The sequence below is a fragment of the Emys orbicularis genome, chromosome 4, assembly GCF_028017835.1.
Source record: "Emys orbicularis isolate rEmyOrb1 chromosome 4, rEmyOrb1.hap1, whole genome shotgun sequence".
Taxonomy (NCBI): domain Eukaryota; kingdom Metazoa; phylum Chordata; order Testudines; family Emydidae; genus Emys; species Emys orbicularis.
The window spans coordinates 144282770-144302647 of record NC_088686.1 but is presented as its reverse complement, the minus strand read 5'-3'; the positions used below and the strand labels follow the sequence as shown (position 1 = coordinate 144302647).

General features: G+C 47.0%; 1 protein-coding gene across 1 annotated transcript in view; it reads right to left on the bottom strand.

Moving 5' to 3' along the window:
* Nucleotides 1-13266, bottom strand: part of MAPKAPK2 (MAPK activated protein kinase 2) — a 77247-nt gene extending 63981 nt beyond the window's left edge. Inside the window, 2 exon segments of the mRNA XM_065402985.1 lie at nt 12993-13218; nt 13220-13266. Coding sequence (XP_065259057.1) covers nt 12993-13218; nt 13220-13266 — 273 coding nt within the window.
* Between the last annotated feature and the right edge of the window lie 6612 nt (nt 13267-19878).

Here is a 19878-nt window from a genome sequence, read left to right as displayed (position 1 = left end):
CTGGTTACTAAAACCCTTAACCACAAAAGGTTGAAACCTTTGGAGTGACTCAGCCACCAGGTATGAGAGAACAGAGGCTTCAGTCTCCTAATGCTCCATGCGTTTGGATTCAGTTGCACACACCCCACTCTAATCCACCTGAGCTGTTCCCTCGCCACCTCCTTCAGTAAGTTAAAGATCCAAGCCAGAGCCCTTATTAAGGAAGCCTACCTAGGACACAGGGTACAGAAAAGCTAAGGAATTTCTCACCACGCATGTCAGGAGCGGATCCGTAGCCTTTTCATGTCAGCGCTGAAAAGGAGTTCATTATGGGTAGCTGTGCATAAAAGGAACTGCTGGAGCATCTTAGAACATGAAATTCCTTTGGCCCCATCCATACTGAAGCTCCAGTCACAGGGAAGAATGATGCTTAAGCACAGTTCCAGCTGAGCCTCGAACACAGCTCCAGCTCTAACGTGGATTCACCAGGTGATGCGGACTGAGCCGGTGTTAGAACCAGGTCCTGCTGGCCTAGGTCCCTAATGCTGTTCAAATGAATTTGTACCAGGATCCCAAATTCAGACTGAAAGGCTAGCACAGCACGGTGCTTCTCAAGAACCAGCATTGCTCTAGGGGCCTTGGTTTTTGCACCTGCCTAGCTACTCTTTTGCCTCTGTGGCCCCGGCCCCACCCCTTCCACCTGAGGCCCCAGCCCCCGGCCAAGCCAGAAGCTGGAGCGGGCTGGGAGCTGGGATCCTCCACCTGCCCAGGGTGGGGGGCCGAGAGCAGACCCCAGCCCATGTCCCCGCCTTGCGGGCCTCCCCGCCCAAGGTAGATGGAGGGTTCACGGCTCCCCACAGCTGCCCACGTGGCTCTTACCCAGCTCCAGCCGGGGCACGGGGCCTTGGAGCCGCAGCCCAGCCCTGGTAAGAGTCGTGCAGCCAGGCAGCTGTGAGGAGCTGCGGACCCTCCACTTGCCCTGGGCGGGGAGCCCAGGACCGGGAACACAGGCCAGGGACGGCTCTGGTCCCTCCACCCCCCACCCTGGGCAGGTGGAGGGGCCGTGGTGTGGTGCCCCTTGCTGCCCGGGCTCCCCCGCCGGCCTCCAGCTGCCGGCCTGGTGGGGGCTGGGGGGCCTGGAGAAAAGTGGATGGGCCAGGCCTGTTCACCTGTTCCCCTGGCCCCCCTATTCTGGCGCTGATGATTGATGTAGTCTTGTTTCAAACAGAACTACATTAACATGCACTAGGTACCTTTTAGTGCTTGCCAGCAGGGTCTCCACGGGGCAATCAGAGCGCAGTAGCGTAGAGTGCTCTATAATTCACACCCAATATGTTGCCATGTAGACAAGCTCTTAGGCCCAGCCCTTGACATTCACCAGCCTCAGATATCTTGGGCTATTGTAGCAAGAGACATATCACTGTCAAAGACACCAGAATTTATGATCCTTCCAGGGATGCCAGCTCTCTATGTTGAATCCAGTTGAATAGCAGTATTCACCTCTGTCCCCACACAGTTAGGTCCAGCAAAAAGGACTTTGGGGGTTCTTAGTCTAACTCCCCATTTAGAAAACAATTTTACCCGTAGTCTTTTGAAAGCACGTAAGGGGCCTAAGTCCCATCGGAAATTTGGGCCCTAAATCACTTAGGCACTCTTACAAATGTTACCCCACAAAGCTAGTCAGCATGGCTGGCAGGGCATGTCTGAGAAGAAGAGCAGATGGGAGGGGAAGGGAGCTCCATATTGCATTCCTGAACTACGCCTGGCTGCAGCCAGTACCAGCAGTCCCAAGCGTTTTCAGCGCATATGGAACATGCCCAGACCTCACTGACATCAAGTGATCCGAACTGGAATAATTTATCATCTTTGGTACTTCCAGATTTCCTGCTCCCTTCCAGAAACCACCCCTCAAGCCTTTCAGTACCAAACTAGCAGCCCATCCTCCTCCTCAACACCCCAGGCCTGGTGCTTGAAGCAGACAGGACTCTCACCCTAGAAGGAACTTCACCAGCTGAGCCACATTCCAAGCATGCTTCACTCATCCTATAAACAGTGCCTGACTCAGACACATGCACGGGTAGGTTCTGATGACAGGAATTCACAACCCCAGAGAGATGGGGCAAGACTGCCCAAGAAACCCCAGGCTAGCAGATAATTTAGGGGCAAGGAGAGAGCAAAAGATTTGCGCTCTAGGGATCAGCCCTTGAGCTATGTTAAAAACTCTATGGCGAGCCTGGCGGCAGGGCCACCTTATCAGCGCTGAGCCAAGTGGATCCACATCACCCCAAAGAGAAAAAAGCCTGCAAGCTCATTCTGGCCCTGGAAGAGGCTTGCACCCCATTCCCTGGGGAGCGCTGCCTCACATTCTGCTACCTAAATCCATCCCACGCAAGCGGGAGAGAAAGACAAAGTGACATACAACCTGTCAGCAGTCCCACTTTCTCCCCATCCCACATCATGTGAGGACTTCTTGCCTTGGGGGGTTCGGCTGGAGGGGGGGGCACTGCCTACCACACTACGCCCACTAGCCTCTCCAAGCCAAGGATGCTCATGGACGCGGCAGTAAGGCACTCTCCTGCTCTGCAGACAACTATGGCAAGGCAAAACGGGAGGCAGCGCGGTATTCTTGGAAGCTGGGAGGTGAGGTCATGCAGTCTGAATGCCGCAACCTGAAGCCCCACACAGGGCCAGCTCTGCTTGGAGAGAAGCCGGCATTAAGAGAGGGAGAGAGCCAGACAACAGCGCAGAAAAGACTCACAGCTGATTCGACTGGCAACAGGGGAAATATTTCTCAGAGAGAGAGAGGAGCCCTTCCCACTGCATTCTCCCACCATCCCCTTAACACAGAGAGCGAGTCTAGATCAGAGAAAGCCCCCAGGGTCTGATGCAAACATAGCACCGAAGAGCAACTCAGCATGGAAACTGCGTCTAGCCAGGATCCATATTTCCTATTTGGGGGGAGGGGGACTAACAGACCCTCGTGGAGTGGGGCCTCAGGCCTAAACAACACTGGGGGATACCAGCCACCAGTGCAAGCCCCTCACACTGGCACATCACTGAAATGTCAAGAAGAGGCTAAGCAGCAGCAGTGCTAACCCTGGCTTGCGGCAGTCACGTCTGTCTACACTAGAGATTTGCACCACTGGCTGTAACTGGGGGAATCCCAATGCAGATAGGGACTTTAAAAGGAGCCCCCCCAGCTGTAGCTATTATTGCAGGGTTCTCCTCTCCCTGCCCCCATTTGCTTTGCCCATTGGGTTTAGCAAAACGCCCTCCTTTCCTTCCGAACAAGGCACAGGTCTGCTATTCCTGGCCTGTCCCGTCAGCGTCCCTTGGACAATAGAGTCCAAGGCCATAGCAGCAGCTAGTCACCGATGCCTGAAAATAAATGAAATAAATAAAACCAGCGAAGCTGCAGTCTGGATGTTTCCGTGGTGGGAAGGTGTATAAACAGGCTGGTGAGTTTTTGTTGCTGAGACACTTAGTGCAGTGACCCTTTAACCCCCACGGGGTGTCAGACAGCAAGCAGCCCAGGCACCTGAATTCCAGCTCCCCAACCTCCAGCACTAGCTCGCTCACTGCCATGCACACTCGCACTGTTGCAGTGCCATCAGAAGGGTTACTTTGAACCATGTATGCCTAAGGATGCCTTAGTCATCACCATTCAAAAGCCGTATGTAGGCTTACGTATACACATCACAAAATCGCCGTCACGATTTAACACTCTTGCCAGACTCAGAGGAAGAGACCAAAGAGGGAATGAGCACAAGGAACTACCCCCTTGCTCCCAGGAGTGGCCCTTCGCAAAGGCAGGCACACGGCTAGGGGATCCTTGCACTGCACTGCGTCGTGAAGATTTCAGGGCGGTCAGTCTAGAACCTAGCTCTTATCTCTAAAGAACAGGGAGGAAAGGGTGAAAACAAGTCCGCAGTGCCCTAGCCTACATCAAGGGAGCTATTTGCTCCCTTCAAGAAGGAGGGTCCAACCCGGCCCATTCAGAACAACTGGCCAAGATCAGTAGGCTATTACACATCTTCTCTTTCACATCAGAATTGCAAATTAATGGAAGTTTTAAAAAGGGAAGACGAGAAAGCCAGGAAATTCAGACAAAAGGAAGCATGATGCAACAAAGATCTGTTATAACACAACATGCTATATGACCCTTACGGTACTGCACAAGTTAGAGGAAAGGTCTATTAGATTATCAAGGCCCATCTCTCCTGGACAGTGCAGGACCGTTCCTTAATGGTGCATTTTCTACTATTTTGTGAAGTCTAGGTTTAGACGTAGGGTGACCAGATGTCCCTATTTTATAGCGACAGTCCCGATATTTGGTGCTTTTGCTTATATAGGCACCTATTACCCCCCACATCCTGTCCCAATTTTTCACATCTGCTATCTGGTCACCCTATTTAGATCTCCCAAGCGTAGTCCAGTGGACAGGGTACTGGCCTAGGAGAGATGGGAACAGAACCTGAGTCTGCTACCAAACTCCTGCATAGCCTTGGGAAAGACACTTCATCTCTCTGGGCATCAGTTTCCTTCATCTGCAAAAGGCAGGTAGACATACTGATCTTCCTTTGTAAAATGCTTTGAAATCTACCATCACAAAGCACTAGAAAAGAGCCAAGTATTATAATTAAGAGGCTGAGTTTCCATTGTTTCTTTAGGGTCCCAATTCCTGAGCACAGAGCAACAGTCAACCCCCCGTGGCCTGGCTCTTGTCAGTTTAACTCAGACACTTTCAAAACAAGGAATGAGTGGCTGCCATTTATAATAATTTAGAAGGGATATGACAACTCCTCAATTACTGATATGAACTCAGAACCCAAATCAGCAGAAACCTTCAGGCAGTGAGGTAATAAACCACTGCCCTGGGGGAAAAAAACCTAATCATTGGGTTTGTCACAATTTTAAAAAAAGAAAGAGTTACATGAGGATATTTTTGGTTTTCCAAACTACACAGTGAGGCAAAAAAAGAAAAAGAAAAAGAAAATTCCCATCAAGGCCAGGGTATCAGAAGTGCTCTGAACAGATCACCCCTGTGGCAGGTCATCAGAAGGGAGATATCTTCACCCATGAGCTCTAGCCCCAGACATTCATATATTCTAAGACTTAGGGGTTTAATAGTTGGGGACTGGGAGTTTCCAAGGAGTAAGGTGCCCAATCCCAATTGAAATTCAAATGGGAACCAGGTGCCTTACTCCCTTGAGCAACTTTGAAAAATCCCGCTCTTGAAGGAGAACTTTCACAGTGGAAACAATGTGGTTATTTGCAGTGTCTTGCAGGCAGTGGGAGAGGCCAAGATTCTACTTTTCAGCTTCATGCTCCTTAGAGCAAATAATCAAGAGAAGATCTGGGGGGGCGGGGGAGACCCCGCTGGTGTATTATCTATTTTTTAAAGACGGAGAGGGCTTTCAAAATAAAACCTTTACAAAACAAAGTTCAATGAGCATAACATGAAGTGAGGGAACAGCAGAGCATTTTCCAGAGTTCTCCCGATCAAAAGCAAGGCCCAGCAGCTCCTTGCTAGAGAAGACCCTTCTGTTAACATTCTGCACAGAACTGAGTCCTGCTGGAGGCTAATTATAGCTTCAAGGGAACTACTGGATCATGTTCCATAATGTTTATTGTATGACAACACAGGGGGCATTGACAGATTCACTACCTCATTAAGGGGAAAGAAAACACCCATAGAACCCTCTCCGCACTGCAGACAAAGAAAAATCGAGTTGGATCCATGATCACTTCAAGGAACGGCTCATAAAGGGCAGCTCTAGAAGGCCAGTAGAAGTTGCTAAGGATCCTGAAAGGTGAAATGAGAAACTAGTGCGTTTGGGTTGGGAAGAATTTAATGGACATTTCAGCTGAACCATAGTGGAAACAAGAGGAAACGTGCAGCTTTTTCCATTCATTTGGTAATGTTAAATAATAGACAGCTGTTCCTTTAGGGAGCGGAAGGGTGTACAAGGGTCCCAAGAGCCATGACGAGGCCAAGAACCCTGCCAACTTCTGGTCATGTTTTCTATAGAAGAAGAAAGAGTTCAAGAGCTGAAGACTGAGAAATCTATAGATCTCAAAACACTTGACAGAGGGTGGTGGGTTTCATGATCCCCACAGCACATAAGGAGAACAGCAGCACAGAGGAAGTAATTTCCCTAACATGACACAGTCTGTGGCAGAACCTGGACTAGAAACCAGTCTTCCATCACCTAGTTTTCTGCCCTCCCCCACAGACCATGTTGCCTTTGTAAAGCATACCCAGACACTATGGTGATGGGCATCTCCCAAGTGCAATACCATTCATGTACTTGGACCTTGCCCCTTTTATTCGCACAGAAGCCATTCCACACATGTAACCTGATGGAATCAAACTGCACTACAGGCAATGCATTTACTGGCATAAATTTACTAATGAAGAACTGATCCACTTCAGCCAATTTTCAGTGGCTATAGGCATTCATGGAAACGAGTCCCATGGAGAAGCTTCCAAAGCACCACAGATGCTAGTGAGTTACCTTTGAAAGTATGACATTCCCAAAGATACTGTTCTGTGTACAGTCTTCATGGCAACAGCCAGCTGACAACTACCTTAGAGTTGAAGTTAGAGGTTAGGTTTCATTAGCAGAATCTTGCTCTGCATCCTAGAGCCCCAACTGAAACACACGGCAGAGAAAGAGATTCACAAGGAAAGCTATTCACTGATGTCCATCCAGCATTAACTGAGCCTCCAACCAAGATTACCTGCAATTTCTTTGTAAAAAGCTGCATTAAGGCAGCCAGCCATTGATCCAGATCTCATCTGAAGATTAGGCTTAAAAGTACATCTAGGAGTAGAATTTACAGTATGCAACATAGAATTGGGTCTTGCCCACTATCCTACCTCTGCAATCTGCTTCACATAACGCCAACAGCCCAACTGCAACAAAGCCAAGTAAAGTCAGCAGTGACCTACATACAATACATTTTCCAGAAATTCCAAATCTAATTTTCTTCTAATAAGAAATCACACCAAGCTGGGAAAATATATACCCATATACACACCACCTCATGTTTCCTACTGCTCACCACAGCTGCATTGCCCTTCGCTCTCAGACTGCCAGATGTTGATGAGCAAATCACTGAACAATCCACAACAGGCCTCATGCTGCTTGCTGACAAGAGCTTTCCATGAGTTGCTGAGCTCTGACACTTCCCACTGGGGCTGAGATCACCCAGCACCTTATGGGACTGAGCCCCTAAAGGAGAAAGCATCCAAACCTAAAATCCTATTAAGAACCAAAGCTAATTCACCGTTTTAAACAATGCTATGCCTATTTAATACTGGTCAATTTATGGATTCCACTTGAGATGTTTTTCTGCTGCAGTGATCAGTGAAACACTAATCAATTAGACAATAACTACTGATAAGTCAGAAGTTAAAGAGTATCTATTGTTTTTAACTAGACAGTGTAGGCAAATGAGACTATAGTCCAGTAACTTACAAACATGCGCTAAAAACATACTTTTTTTTATTAAGCAATCAAATGCCTCTGCTAAGCACTCATGTACTAGATGAGGAATGAAGAAATTAACCCAAATTACATTTTCTCTGTTACTGAAGTTTATATATCTCCCACTGAACTCTGAATGGTCACATTATAGCAGTGGATCTCTAACTGAAATCCTAACAAAGTATCTAAGACCTTGGAATAGAGAGATTTTATAATACTGTACGTGGTTTTACAAAAATTCTGAGGGACAACATTCCTGAGCACACAGAACCAGAAGTCTTTAATATTAATGAGATTTACAGTTGTTTCCCCATCACTGTAAGATTGCATTAATACATATGACCTTTTGGACATGAGATATAACCAGAAAAGTTTAGAATAGAAATGCTTGCCTTAAAACCTAACACAGCACAAAGCAATTTCACCTTTGGCTTCTGGCTATGGGCCTCTTGCATTCTTTTTAATGTCACCAGAAACAGCAACACCTGATGCAATCAGTTCTTTGTATTCAAGTTATTCAGTTATTCCTCTTACTCTGATGCAGATAATGAGTCATAAGAACGTAAGATCAGAAAAACTAGTCCATCTAGCCCAGGATCCTGTTTTCAACAGTGGCCAGCACCAGATGCTTCAGAGGGATTGAACAGAACAGAGCAATTATTGAGTGATCTATCCCCCATCATCCACTCCCAGCTTCTAACAGTCAGAGGTCTAGGGACATCCAGAGCATAGGGTTGCATCCCTGACTATCCTGGCTAATAGCCACTGATGGACCTATCCTCCATTAACTTAATGAAATAGTTTTTTAACCCAATTATACTTTTGGCATTCACATTATCCTCTGGCAACAAGTTCCCTTGACTGTGTGTTGTGTGAACAAGTACTTTGTTATGTTTGTTTTAAACCTGCTGCCTATTAATTTCATTGGGTGATACCTGGTTCTTGTGTTATGTGAAGGAGTAAATAACAATTCACTTTCTCCAAACCATTTGTGATTTTGTACACCTCTATCATTTCCTCCCTTAGTCTTCTCTTTTCTAAGATGAATAGTTCCAGTCTTTTTAATCTCACCTCATATGGAAGCTCTTCCATATCCCTAATCATTTCTGTTGTCCTTCTTTGTACTTTTTCCAATTTTAATATATCGTTTTTGAGATGTGGTGACTAGAACTACACACAGTATTCAAGGTGCAGGCGTACCATGGATTTATATAGTGGCATTCTGATATTTTCTTTCTTATTCTCTATTCCTTTCCTCATGGTTCTTAACAGACTGTTGGCTTTTTTGATGGACACTGCACAATGAGCAGATGTTTTCAGAGAACTATCCACAATGACTCCAAGATCTCTTTCTTGAGTGGTAACAGCTAATTTAGACCCCATCATTTTGTATGTATAGCTGGGATTATGTCTTCCAATGTGCATTACTTTGCACTTATTAACACTGAATTTCATCTACCATTTTGTTGCCCAGTCACTCCGTTTTGTGAGATCCCTTTGTAACTCTTCCCAGACAACTTTAGACTTAACCGTCTTGAGCAATTTTGTATTGTCTGCAGACTTCGCCACCTCACTCTGTTTACTCCCTTTTCCCAATCATTTACAAACACGTTGAACTGCACAGGTCCCAGTACAGATCCTTGGGAGACCCCGATACTTAACTACCCACTGTGAAAACTGACCATTTATTCCTAACCTTTGTTTTCTATCTTTTAACCAGCTACTGACCCATAAGAAGACCTTCCCTCTTATCCTATGACAGCTTACTTGGCTTAAGAACCTTTGGGGTGGGACCTTGTCAAAGGCTTTCTGAAAGTCCAAGTACACTATATCAGCTGGATCACCACTGTACAGATGCTTGTTGATCCCCCTCAAAGAATTATAATAGATTGGTGAGGCATGATTTCCCTTTACAAAAGCTGTGTTGTCTCCTCCCCCAACAAATGGTGTTTGTATGTCGGATAATTCTGAGTCATTCAGAAGTTCTGAACAACACTCTACAGGTTTATAAACAGATCCACCCCCAACTAACAGAAAGCAGCATTTAGATCTATACACACTACATTTGAGCAAAACATCCTATTAATGAGGTTTACCTTTTAGGCCTATATCTTGACAGGGAGTATCCAAAACTCACTGGACAAACAAAGAGCATGTCACATACACTTGTCAGTGCGAGATCGACAGAGTGTAGTTTGGTCTGCTAAGACCCTGAGCTAACAGCACAGTACTTTCTACTGGGCTGTAAGGAGTTGTTTACAGCAGCAGCTGTGCTGCCCTTTGAACTGACACGTTCAATGGCTCAGCTAAACTTTTTCCTCGCCATAAGAACATGGGCAATGGAAAATAAAAATTTTAAAACTTCCCAAAGGAAAAATTCAGAGATGAATTGAATACATCAGCCTCTGTGAATTGATTCTGCACTTCCCTCCTGCATTGTTACATAGCTCATAAGCAGGGAGATTTGACCACACACATTCGCAACTGTCCATCTTAATATGTCCCTCATTATATGGTAAAGAACTAGTGAAACTGAGCAGGGGACAAGATCTAAGCAAAAAGTGAGAGTCCGTGATTTATGTTCCATTCTTAATATACACCTCTACCCCCATATAACGCTGTCCTCGGGAGCCAAAAAAATCTTACCGCGTTATAGGTGAAACCGCGTTATATCGAACTAGCTTTGATCCGCCGGAGCACGCAGCCCCGCCCCCCTGGAGCACTGCTTTACCGCGTTCTATCCGAATTTGTGTTCTATCAGGTCGCGTTATATCAGGGTAGAGGTGTATAAAAATCCTGTGTTGTAAAAGGCACTTTAAGTACATCCATGTAAATAATATATCAAACCTAGATCCTGAACATGTCTATTGTATCACACTCCAGTACTGAGAAGATAATCAGAGCTCAGAGGCTATGCTATTATCTTAGCCAATATTTTGATATGGGGAGACTGCTGACACAAGCTGTCCCTTTCCATATGCCGTACCCTCTAGTTCTTCTTCTTTTGTTATTTCACACAGGAAAGAATTAGCAACTGCTATTTAAGTCGTTGAGTCAACTTTAAATGTAATGGAGGAAAAAAGCGTGTCTATCAAAACAGAGGCTGATCCCACTCATTTACAACATAAAGGAAAAATTACCGTGTCTGTGTCTTCCTCAAACATAACACTGCAACTAATGAGAAACTTCCATATTTCCAGACAAAAAAGGGAAATATCTGCCATTCAGTTGATTAACTTGAAGAACTTTTTTTCCCCAAGAAAATGTATTTGTCTTAATAACTTACCCCCCTGCAGGCACCTCACTTCTGAAGGGGGTTCATAGCTGACAGAGCAATTTTTTGTCAAAAATCTACTTCTTTATTATTTTAGGATTAGTGACTTGTTCGCTTTAAGCAGATGTATTGGCTTAAAAAAAAAACGCAGTCAAAACTGCAGGTTTTGGGGGGCGTTAATCTTCACAATTAACAGGATAACATATAGTGTTTCTGAACAGCTAATGTGTGGGAGCAAATTGTGCCTAAGATATGGAATGTGCAGCTTCACTGGAGGAGAAAAATTGTACCCATCTTTCCAAGTACTTAGCATTACCTATATCACAGGATCCCTCTAACAGAGAAATACCCTCCCCCACTCCAAAAAAAAAATCATTTGAAAACAGGGAAACTGTCAAGTTATTTAGATGCAAAATGTATATTTTAGTACAATATCTTATTTATTGGAAAACCTTTCAAACAAAGGCATGTTATGGATTACTGCATACAGATACAGCACCACAAACATAGCCACATCTCGGGCGGAGAACGGTAGCAGCTTGGTGTACAGTACACTGCACAACAACTGGGGAGCAGGGAGGGTAATTAAACAGGGAAAACCAGACTAACGTCTATGCTTACACAAAGTGCAATGAGATCTTTAGTGCCCACACAGAGGACCTTGAATTTTAAAGGGCTTATCCAGAAAGCACAGAGAGTAAACTCACTGGATCAAATCGACAAGTCTGGAGGTTTCAATGGATTTCAAACGTGATGCTTAGGTCACTAAGGCATCCCTTTCCCATGTCATTTTGCTTTGTTTTAAATTAAAATGCCACAAACTCTAATTTTGTCTTTCTTAATGAGAATGGTTTAAGGGGAAACTGGACATTCCTCTAAAGTGATGGAAACACAGAGCAGCAACAATGGAGTGCAGTAAAGCCAGAAAGTGAAACTGACTATCCTGTTTCATTGTCCCAGCTGAGTGCAATAAAAACAAATAAAACGCATATTTGTTAAAAAGTTCATTTGATTTTTTTAAAATTATTTATTTTTATTATTACAGTCCATAATATGATCATCTCTCTACAGCATCCCTTTAAAGCACTGAATTACTGGTTCTGCCCCGGTCCAAGAGACCACTTGTCTTTAAAACAGATTCTGCTTGTTGTATTTACATTCGTTGTCAAGCGCTAACTGTTGCTGGTAAATTTCAAGTTCTCTCTTTCTAAGCCATATCAGTCAAGTCAGACCTCTAAAGGGAAAAATCACTAATAATTCCAGATTTGGAGTAAAGATTCTGGGGGGCGAGGAGGCAGAAAAGGGGAAAGAAACCTAAACTAGTGCAATCAAAGACACTACCACAAAAGAGGGTGGCATTTGTGTTCTCAAAACCACAATAGAATTTATTTCTCTTACAAGATATAATCTTCCCTGCAGTGATCACTGAAGTGCCCATAGGCCTTAAGGGCAGCTGTGAAGTTACCGGAGCTCCTTTCTCTTTCTTCTCTCCTTCCCTCCACCCTTTTACCAAAATAATGGCTCTGGAAAGAAATCAGAGCATACTCTCTCTCCTCCCTCTGCAAACACAAACTGCTTTGATCAGTAGATCCAGGGAAAACCACGACTAACATACACACACAGAGATTTGAGGGGGGAAAGAGAAAGGGCCCTATCAAACGCAGTCAATGTGAACAGGCCTAGGAGGCTCTGGGGGGGTTTCTCCTCTCCCGCTGGGAAGTCCTGTTTTGCAAAGGGGAGGGAGGGGAATTAAATGCTGAGTTTCATTTTTTAAAAGGCAGAGAGATTAGATCATCCAACAACCCCCTCCACCCACCGCACCCACCCACCCACCCTCCGGAAAAAAACAGCAGAGGCAGAACTTCCCCAACTAGCCCTTCGCAGTGAGTACGTGGGGAATTTGTGTCCACACCGCGGCAGGGGGAAGAGATTCACAACTGGACTCAGCGATATCTGCCTAGGCCAAAGTTAAAGCACCATTTTTTCTGTCCGCCAGTTTTAGGTACCTGTAAATAATTCTGCCGGTAATTTTACACGGAGCAACCATGGATCAATCCCCACCCCCCAATAACTGCAGGTACCTTCCCCTCTACTCTAACAGCACAATAACTTCTGTGTCACTCCTACAAAAACAGTCTGAGCCAAACTTGGGGGAGGAAATAAGGAATGTGGGATCAGAAGAGGAAAGATGGGCGTGGGCACATCAGCCCCTCGCACACCCCTCTCCCTTCCCCCTGCACACTTACCTTCAGAGCAAATTTCTCTCCAGTCTTCTTGTTAAAGATTTCCAAAACTTTCCCGTTGATGCCCAGCCCCAGCACTTGCGTGGTGACCTTGTAATCATCCGTGATGGCATTTTTCTTGATCTGGAGGCCTGATTTCACGTTGAACTGGGGGAACTGTTGCTGGACGGGAGGGTGCTGCTGGGGCGGCGGCTGCTGCTGGGGGGGCGGCGGGGGCGGAGGAGGGGGGGGTGGGGAACAGCACCTGGGGATTCGGGTTCGGAGAGTTGGACAGCATTGTAGCAAAGCCGGGGCAGCCACAGCGGCTCCTTCCCTTTGCTCCGAGTCCCCTCCTCCCCCCACAGTGGGAAGTTTGATCTCAACAGGCGGAGGGGAACTAAATCCCCCACAGCTTAGAAAGGGGGGGAGAGGGGAAACAATCGCCCCTTCTCCTGGGGAAGGCTCGGAGCCCTCAGGGCTGCTGCTCACCCCGCGGGTCTCCGAAGGGGAGACGCTGCTGCCCCCCACACAACCCCCCACCCCCTCCCCAGGCTCGTCCCCGTGCCTGGCTCGTTCGCTCTTTGGAACGCGAAGACAGGAAAAGGAATCGCTACAATGTATCAACCTCGGTCCCTCCCCCGGGTCAGTTTCACGGCACTGATGTCACAGCCTCGCCTTGACTGGCTGCCTCCCCCTGAAGGGGCGGGGACTCAGAGGAGGGAGGGTAGAAGGAAGGAAGGGAGAAGAGATGGGGAGGGAGGAGGAAAGAAAGGGGGGGAGGGGAGAGAAGTTAAACTTTGGGAAGGAACCTAAGAATGGAGGGGAACGGAGAAAGTCTGAGGAGGTTGGGGTGCGTGTTTACCTCCATCCTGCCACCCACAGGCGAGGAGATTGGGGAGAGGATCCCCTCAGTGCCCTCCCCCAGGCCCACACAGACCTGCCAGCTTTCCCCTGGCTCTCTGCCTCTTCCAACATCACCAGGATTCCTTGGGATCCCCCCGCCCATTCTAAGGAATAAAGCATTTGCAATGAGATCTGTGCTTCCTGGAGACTGAGCTTCATCTGATCAAACCATTCCACATCTGAATTGTACCATGGTCCTGATGCTGCAACCAGCTTCACAAGGTCAGACCCCTTGGCCCCGTGCTGAGCTCCATGGGGATGGTTACAAGGTCATCACTCAGTTGCTGGGATTTGGGCAACTATGAAAGCTTGGGAAATCTTTAGCAAGAAGACTGGAGAGAAATTTGCGCAGGGGAGGCAGAGGAGGAGGGAGAGCCAAGGTATGGGGAGGCACCGACTTTTTGTTCTGTGTCTGGTACAGTGCCGAGCACAATGGGGTCCTGCGTTATGACTGGGATTCCTTGGTATGGTAATAAGAAAACAATACACAAAAGCAAACTTAGAATAAGAACCCCTCCTCATATGCCCACACTGCCTCGTCCAAATACAGAGATGTTCACTGTTAAATGGACAACAAGGAGAGGGTAAAACTGACCCTTGTTCAGAAAGCCTGTATAACTACTATGCATCACTTCTGATCTCAAAACAGGACTTAAAGGGGACTTAAGAGGTGCATAGGCTTTGTTCTGGGCTCCACTATAGGGATGAATTTCACCCCAAAATGCATGAGTGCCATGAACCTTTCATTCAAGTGTCCCCACAGTGAAGGACCAAAATCCAGAGAGCTGGCTGAATCAGGAGGAGTTTTGGAGAGCCTCTGAAAATAAGCATATGTTGATTAAAAATAAGTGACATTTGATATACAAAATGCCCATCGTGCAAAGATGCTTCCCTTATGCTGACACAAAGAATGCATAAGGCAAATATTAAAAGCTCTTATGCCATTTCCCCCAGGCCTTTTGCATTTTGGAAAGGCGATTTTTTAGAATAGGCTGGAGCAGGTGGGGAAAGAATACCACATATTTGCACACATGCTATTACAGGAGAAGCTGGAGAGGCCATTGGTAGTTGTCAGCTCTGCTCAGCCATCATAAACAATGTTGTTCAGTTTGTGGCTGAGTGCTTGTCAATAGACATGGAAACAACAGCCATGAGCACTGAAGATGTTCTATTATTCCACACAGGAAGCTGACAGGATGGAACAACTGCAGGAGTAAAAGTTCTGTATGAAGAGATTAGAGAGAAGAGTCTTTTCTGTGGAGACCAGACCAAAGCAAGCACCCATAATTGCTAATGAGAGTCAGCACAGAGGCACGGGACTTCTGTGTAGATGACCAGAGCTTCTGCCAATCGCTGGGGATCCCCCAGGTTTGGGAGAGGGCCCTGCAGCTTATTCCATGGTGGTAGTGTGGTGGCAGGGAGCCTCACCAAATGTTGCTCCCTTAGAGGTCTTTTTTTGGGTCCCGGTCCAAACTTAAGCTAACAGTCCTTAGGGGAAAGGCTTTGAATCTCATTTAGGTAGGAAGGATGGTCTAGTGGGCAGAGCACCAATCTGGGCTTGAGGAGATAAGGGTTCGACTATCAGCTCACCCACAGATTTTTCTGTGTGACCTTGGGCAAGTCACTTAATCTGCCCTGTGCCTCAGTTCCCCATCTGTCAAATAGGGAAAGTATTTCTCTACCTCACAAGGTTGTTCTGAGGCAGTCAGATACTACAGCAGTGAGGGCCTTATTGTTTATTATTTGTACTATCATATTGCCTAGCACATCATCAGCCATCTTGCCTCCCTGAATGTTCTTTTGTTGTTTTTCTACTTCCCATATAAAGCGGGAAACAAGAAATAGTGAAATCAGGGGATATTTTGCTATTTATCCGATAAAAGCAAAACGCATGGTGAGAGTTCAATGCACTGCAGGCTTCCAAATCCTCGCCACTGAGAGCCAGTTATCAAGCTTCACACCATTTGGAGCTTCTTCCCTGGATCCTGAAGGCATCCACAGCATGACAAATTAAAACGTCAATGGGTAAATAATTGCGTTTGCCAAAATGCCCTGTTTTTTGATGAGCGTTTATCTATAATCAATTCCCATGAAGAGAAGAGACATGAAAAATGGAGCAGGCAGACTGAGTGTCAGGGAAAGGGCAAGAGGCAAAGAAAACTGTTCTTCAAAGGACATCCCACTGATAGCAAATTAACCTGCGCTTCCACGTTCAGTCCAGAATTCAATAAAGAAACTAACACACCTCAGAACTGGGCTAAACAGATAAGGAATCCTTGCTGAGAGCCAATTTATCATTAGCAGCCTGGCATCTGGCAAGAGCCAATGAAGAGCTCTTTAGTCGGGGCTAAGGGGAAGGAAAGCAGCGATTTTTCCTTTATGGATGTGAAATGGATTGTACATTAGCAGCATTCGATATGTGGCGGCTATAGAAGAGTCACTGTCAAGTTCCATCTAAGAAACGCCTTGTCTGAGTCACTAATAATACCTAACTGTATTTATCTATTAATTCATGTATAGGATTTACTCTGGCACTCATCACTGTGGTGCCTGATGCTCTCACCAACATTCGTGAACGTACCTAACTGTGACATAGGGAAGCATTAATGTACAGAGGGGGGAAATGAGGCAGAGAGCGTTGTGGTGACTTACCTAAAGTCACATGCAGTAAGAGGTAGAGCAAAGAATAGGCACAGATGTCCCAGTCCAGTGCCTTAACCACAACACTATCTATGGTCCTTATGTGACCCTCATTGCCATAGTCTCTGAGCACCTCACAGTCTAATGTCTTCATCCTCACAACACCTCTGTGAGGCAGGAGAGTGTTATTATCCCCATAGTACAGATGGGTAACTCAGGCACACAGCACAGAGAAACTAAGACTACATTTACACTGCAGCTGGGGGTGTGATTTGCAGCTCATGTAGATGTACCTGGGCTAGCTTTAATTTAGCTGGCTCACTAAAAAGAGCAGTGAGAATGCAGCACTGTGGTCCGCACAAGCCCACCTGACCCCCTGGTATGTCCTCACTTGTGCAGCCTGCGCTGCCACGTCCTCAGTGCTATTTTTAGTGAGCCAGCTAGATTAAAGCTAGCCCAGGTACATCTACATGTGCTGCAAATCACACCCCCAGCTGCAGTGTAGATGTAGCCGAAAACACTTGCCCCAGGTCCGGCACCAGGCACCAGCCGACCAAGCACATGCTTGGGGCGGCACCTTGCAAGGGGTGGCCAATCTTTGGGTGGCAGGGCGGCGCTCGGGGTTTTTTTTTTTTTTTTTTGGTTCAGCAGGGCGGCACTCAAGGGGTTTTTTTTGTTTGTTTCGGCCGGGCGGTGCTCGGGGGTTGTTTGTTTCGGCGGCGCAGTGCTGGGGGGGGGGGTTGTTTCGGCGGCACGGCGCTGGGGGGGGGGGTTGTTTCGGCGGGGCAGGGCGGCACTCGGGGGGGTTGTTTCGGCGGGGCAGCACGGCGCTCGGGGGGGGGTTGTTTTGGCGGGGCAGGGCGGCGCTCGAGGGGGTTGTTACCGCGGGGCGGCGCTCGGGGGGGTTGTTACGGCGGCGCGGCGCTTGGGGGGGGTTGTTTCGGCGGGGCAACGCATGGGGGGTGTTACAGCGCGGCAGGGCGGCGCTCGGGGGGGTTGTTTCGGCGGGGCAGTGCGGCGCAGCGCTCGGGGGGGTTGTTTCGGCAGGGCAGGGCAGCTCTGGGGGGGTGTTACAGCTGGGCGGGGCGGCGCTCGGGGGGGTTGTTTCGGCGGGGCAGCACGGCGCAGCGCTCGGGGGGGTTGTTACAGCTGAGCGGCGTTTTTTTTTTTTATTATTATTATTTTTTTTACTTGGGGCGGCAAAAAAGTTAGAGCCGGCCCTGCCCAGGTCACACAGGGAGTCTGTAGCAGAGCAGGGAACTGAAGCCAGGTCTCCTAAGTCCCAGGCTAGAAATATTGGGAGATTTGCTGTAAAATCTTAAAAGCTGGCAATACTTTGGATGAGAATCAGAGAAAAGGCTCAGGGATTTTGGTACTGGAACCCATGGTTACAGTATCCAAAGTAGCTTGCATAGACAGGGAATGTCACCCAAAGCGGAGAGCCAGCCCAAGGCCTATATGGACCACTTAACTCCCATTTGAGCCCTGTTTTGAGATCTTAGGCTTTGGGCTGGGCTCTGCACAACGGTGAATTTCACCCTAAATTACGAGGGGTTATACGAAATGGACGGACATTCCATTGCACTGTTTAATATTACATTTTTCTTGTCACAAAATGAATTGTAGATTCCATTTTAGTTCAATGCACCATCGGCCATTATTAATATCTCCCATCCCTGCTGTGCTAGGTTACACCCGAGGCCCCTCTATTACACGCAGCGTCAGAAAAGATTAATGGTTACAAAGAAGAGCTGCGCCCGCAGGCAGGAATAGCATTAGGAAAGCAAGAGCAGAGCTGTGACAAAGCACACCTTTGGAAAAGTTCAAAACCAGCTGGACATGCACGGAAGTTCAAATAAGGTGATAATCATAGGGGTGTCTTACATCCATTTCTTTCCTACATTATAGGCTGCCATGTTCCTTATTAAGACCTTTATCCAGCAGAGTATGTAAGCATGTGCTTAAAGTTAAGCACGTTTATGTCCCTTTGAAGTCAGGTAAAATTTTCAACATTTAGGTCCCATTTTCAAAAGGGACTTAGGCATTTAAGAGCCTAAACATCATTGAAAGTTAATGGATCTTAGTGTCACAAACTGCAACATAGGCAGTCAGGCCTCATGGTTGGAGCAGGAGTCAGCACTGGATTCAGGACGCCAGTAACCAGAGCCAAGGGGGTGGACTAGGAGGCAGGAATCACAGCCAGCAGTCAGAGCCGGGAAGCCAGTAGGGAAGCAGGGCTGGAGCAAGGCTGGGAACAAGGCAGGCTCAGGGCTAGAGCAAGGCAAACAGGAGAGATCACAGCTGCAGGGGCATGCATTAAGCTACCAGAGATCAGATGCTGGGCTTGAGAGTGGGCTGGCAGACTTCCTCAGGCAATCAGGCAGAGTGGTCAATCAGGCAGTCCTGCTTAGACTCAGCTGTGTTCATAGACTTCCTGGAGACTGGGCAGGTGGAGCGGCCAGTCCTAATTCTTGACAGTGAGGTGCCTATGAAATCAGTGGAAATTAGGAGCCTAAATACCTTTTGAAAATCTAGGCCCAAGTCACTTATGAAAATGGACTTTAGGAGCCGAAGTCACTTAGGCACTTTTGAGAGTTTTACCCATTGAAACTACTCCCGTGTTTAGATATACATGACTCCTCAATGCTTTGCTTGATCTGGTCCTCTGTGTCTAATGTGTTTTTTTAAAACGCTGTCAGAGTTGCTCACAGACTTCATGAAAACAATGCATGTTGCTAAATTGTTTTTACAGGAAGCTTGAACCTCAGTGACTTGTCATCCCTAAACAAGGGTGCATCAGTAAACGGGATTTGCATCTGATTCCAGCAGATGGAACCACTGTCAGCCACTCATCCCACAGGATCACTATTATTCGCTGAAACATGAAACAATAAAACACTCATCCTTAGTTATAAAGCATAAGTTTGTTCAGTTATCACCCTGGTCGATAGTGCACAAAAATTATAGCAGTCTGCTGGCCTGTAAGAAGTGTCTCATGAGGGTCCATTTCCATGTGGACATGTATCCGTATCACAAAAAACAGTCACTGGCTGCACCCAAGTTGGCAGTCTCAGGGACAGATGAGGTCATGGAGACCAAACTTCGCACTTACATCTCCAACTCAGGTGCTATACACCTCTACCCCGATATAATGCGACCCGATATAACACAAATTCGGATATAATGCGATAAAGCAGCGCTCTGGGAGGGGGGGCTGCACGCTCCGGCGGATCAAAGCAAGTTCGATATAATGCGGTTTCACCTATAACGCGGTAAGATTTTTTGGCTCCCGAGGACAGCATTATATCCAGGGCCGGCGCAACCCATTAGCCGACCTAGGTGGTCGCCTAGGGCGCTAACATTTGGG